The sequence below is a fragment of the Penaeus monodon genome, chromosome 22 (assembly GCF_015228065.2).
Source record: "Penaeus monodon isolate SGIC_2016 chromosome 22, NSTDA_Pmon_1, whole genome shotgun sequence".
Lineage (NCBI taxonomy): Eukaryota > Metazoa > Arthropoda > Malacostraca > Decapoda > Penaeidae > Penaeus > Penaeus monodon.
In genome coordinates, this window is record NC_051407.1 from 33546936 (window position 1) to 33548472 (window position 1537).

At 48.2% G+C, this 1537-nt stretch overlaps 1 protein-coding gene across 1 annotated transcript in view; it reads right to left on the reverse strand.

Annotated features, from left to right (window-relative positions):
• Nucleotides 1–1369, reverse strand: part of LOC119587613 (glycine receptor subunit alpha-2-like) — a gene marked incomplete at its 3' end in the record, with an annotated part of 77695 nt that extends 76326 nt beyond the window's left edge. Inside the window, 2 exon segments of the mRNA XM_037936322.1 lie at nucleotides 19–355; nucleotides 1299–1369. Of these exon segments, the coding sequence (XP_037792250.1) occupies nucleotides 19–158 (140 nt within the window).
• Nucleotides 1370–1537: the final 168 nt, after the last annotated feature.

Genomic DNA, 1537 nt, shown 5'->3' on the forward strand with positions numbered 1-1537 from the left:
GCAGCGCAGAGGACTTACCCCGGGGTGAGGCTGAGCAGCAGCGCGGTCAGCACCACGAGCACCTCGACGCCGCAGCCTCGCTCCTGACGCGGGCTGTCAGCTCCTCGCCTCCTGCGGGACCTCGAGACCCCCGCCAGGGCTGACACCACACGCACCATGGCGTCCCGGGCGTCCTTGCTCTCACACCTGGGCTTTTATTTTTACCTGGGGATTGTTTTTACCTTCCTGGCGGCCACTGGTTACTCAGTCTACATGGTGCTTTGTTAGCCTGAATGTGCGTGTGCTGATGCCTTTTTGTTTTGCGTTTTGATTTTTCGGTTCAATCTTTTAGTGGTGTTGTTATTCGTTAGTTTCCCTATTAATTAGTAAAGTCTTAGTCTCTATTTTACCCATAATGGAATAATGGTGAATGGTTCCAAAACGCATTTAATTAATCAAAAACGCACTTCATTCGCTAAAGCGTGTCATTGCGGCCCTAGTTCGCGAGTGCTAATGCACTGGACGTAAACACCGTTCCCCTTTACTCGCGCGGCGGTGGGCGGGCGCGTAGGCCGAAACCTTCCCCCCCCCCCGTCCCATTGAAAAAGGGTTGAAAGGCGCAACATTATCCGGGTGAAAAGTTGACACATTTCGCACGGCTCGAGTGGAGAAATATTAAAAAGTTTTCCTCCCGAAAACATTTCTCTAACATTTTGCCAGAAGGGGCCGTGTGGGGTAAGTGCATGCATGGAGAAGCTTTGATGTATTTCACAACTTTTGAAATCGTTATTCATGCACAGCCGATTATGCCATGACAATGGTTATGTGATTTGAACAACTCTTAAATATTTAAAAAATACTAAGGGACGTAACAGCGAACGAAATCATCTAAAAATATGCGAACGATTCTGAATTAGTGGAAAAAAGTTAAAGGAAATTGCCTTTATACCTTGCATCCATTTACAAAAAAGAGCAAACTTTCGCTTCTCGGCAAACACCCATTCACCTCAAAAGAAACTTACCATCTCTGGTAAGTCTTAGAACCAGTGCATCCAGCCAACTTGAAGTCAGCATATGTTGCAAATGATACCAAAGCATTGACACGGATATCCCCGCACAAGATGGTGTGAACAGCAACAGAACGATTCCCTTATCAGCTTTGGATCTTAGGCCTCGTGGGCAAATTTTCCATTTCATATTTTTCGATATAAAAACCGCACCAGACATTACAGTACATAACGCTAAAGCCACACCCCCGGTCAAGCTCTCTGTCGATCGAGGGCGACCGAAACACAGAGCGACGCGTTGTGCAGACCTACCCGCGTCATCGACTGCTCTCCCCGGCGTGAGGGAGAAGACTGAGCCATTGCCATGTGTCTCCTGCCGCCGGGACCAACTGTGGCGGAGCGGCCGTGAAAAGGGGGTGGGGTGGGGGAGGAGATGGAGACAGATGGATGGATAAACAGAGAGAGAGAGACACACAATTATAGACTGTTATTGGTAGGCTGGTAATTGCATAAGTAATTACACCGGAAGAGTGACAGTTGTTAGTAGCTAA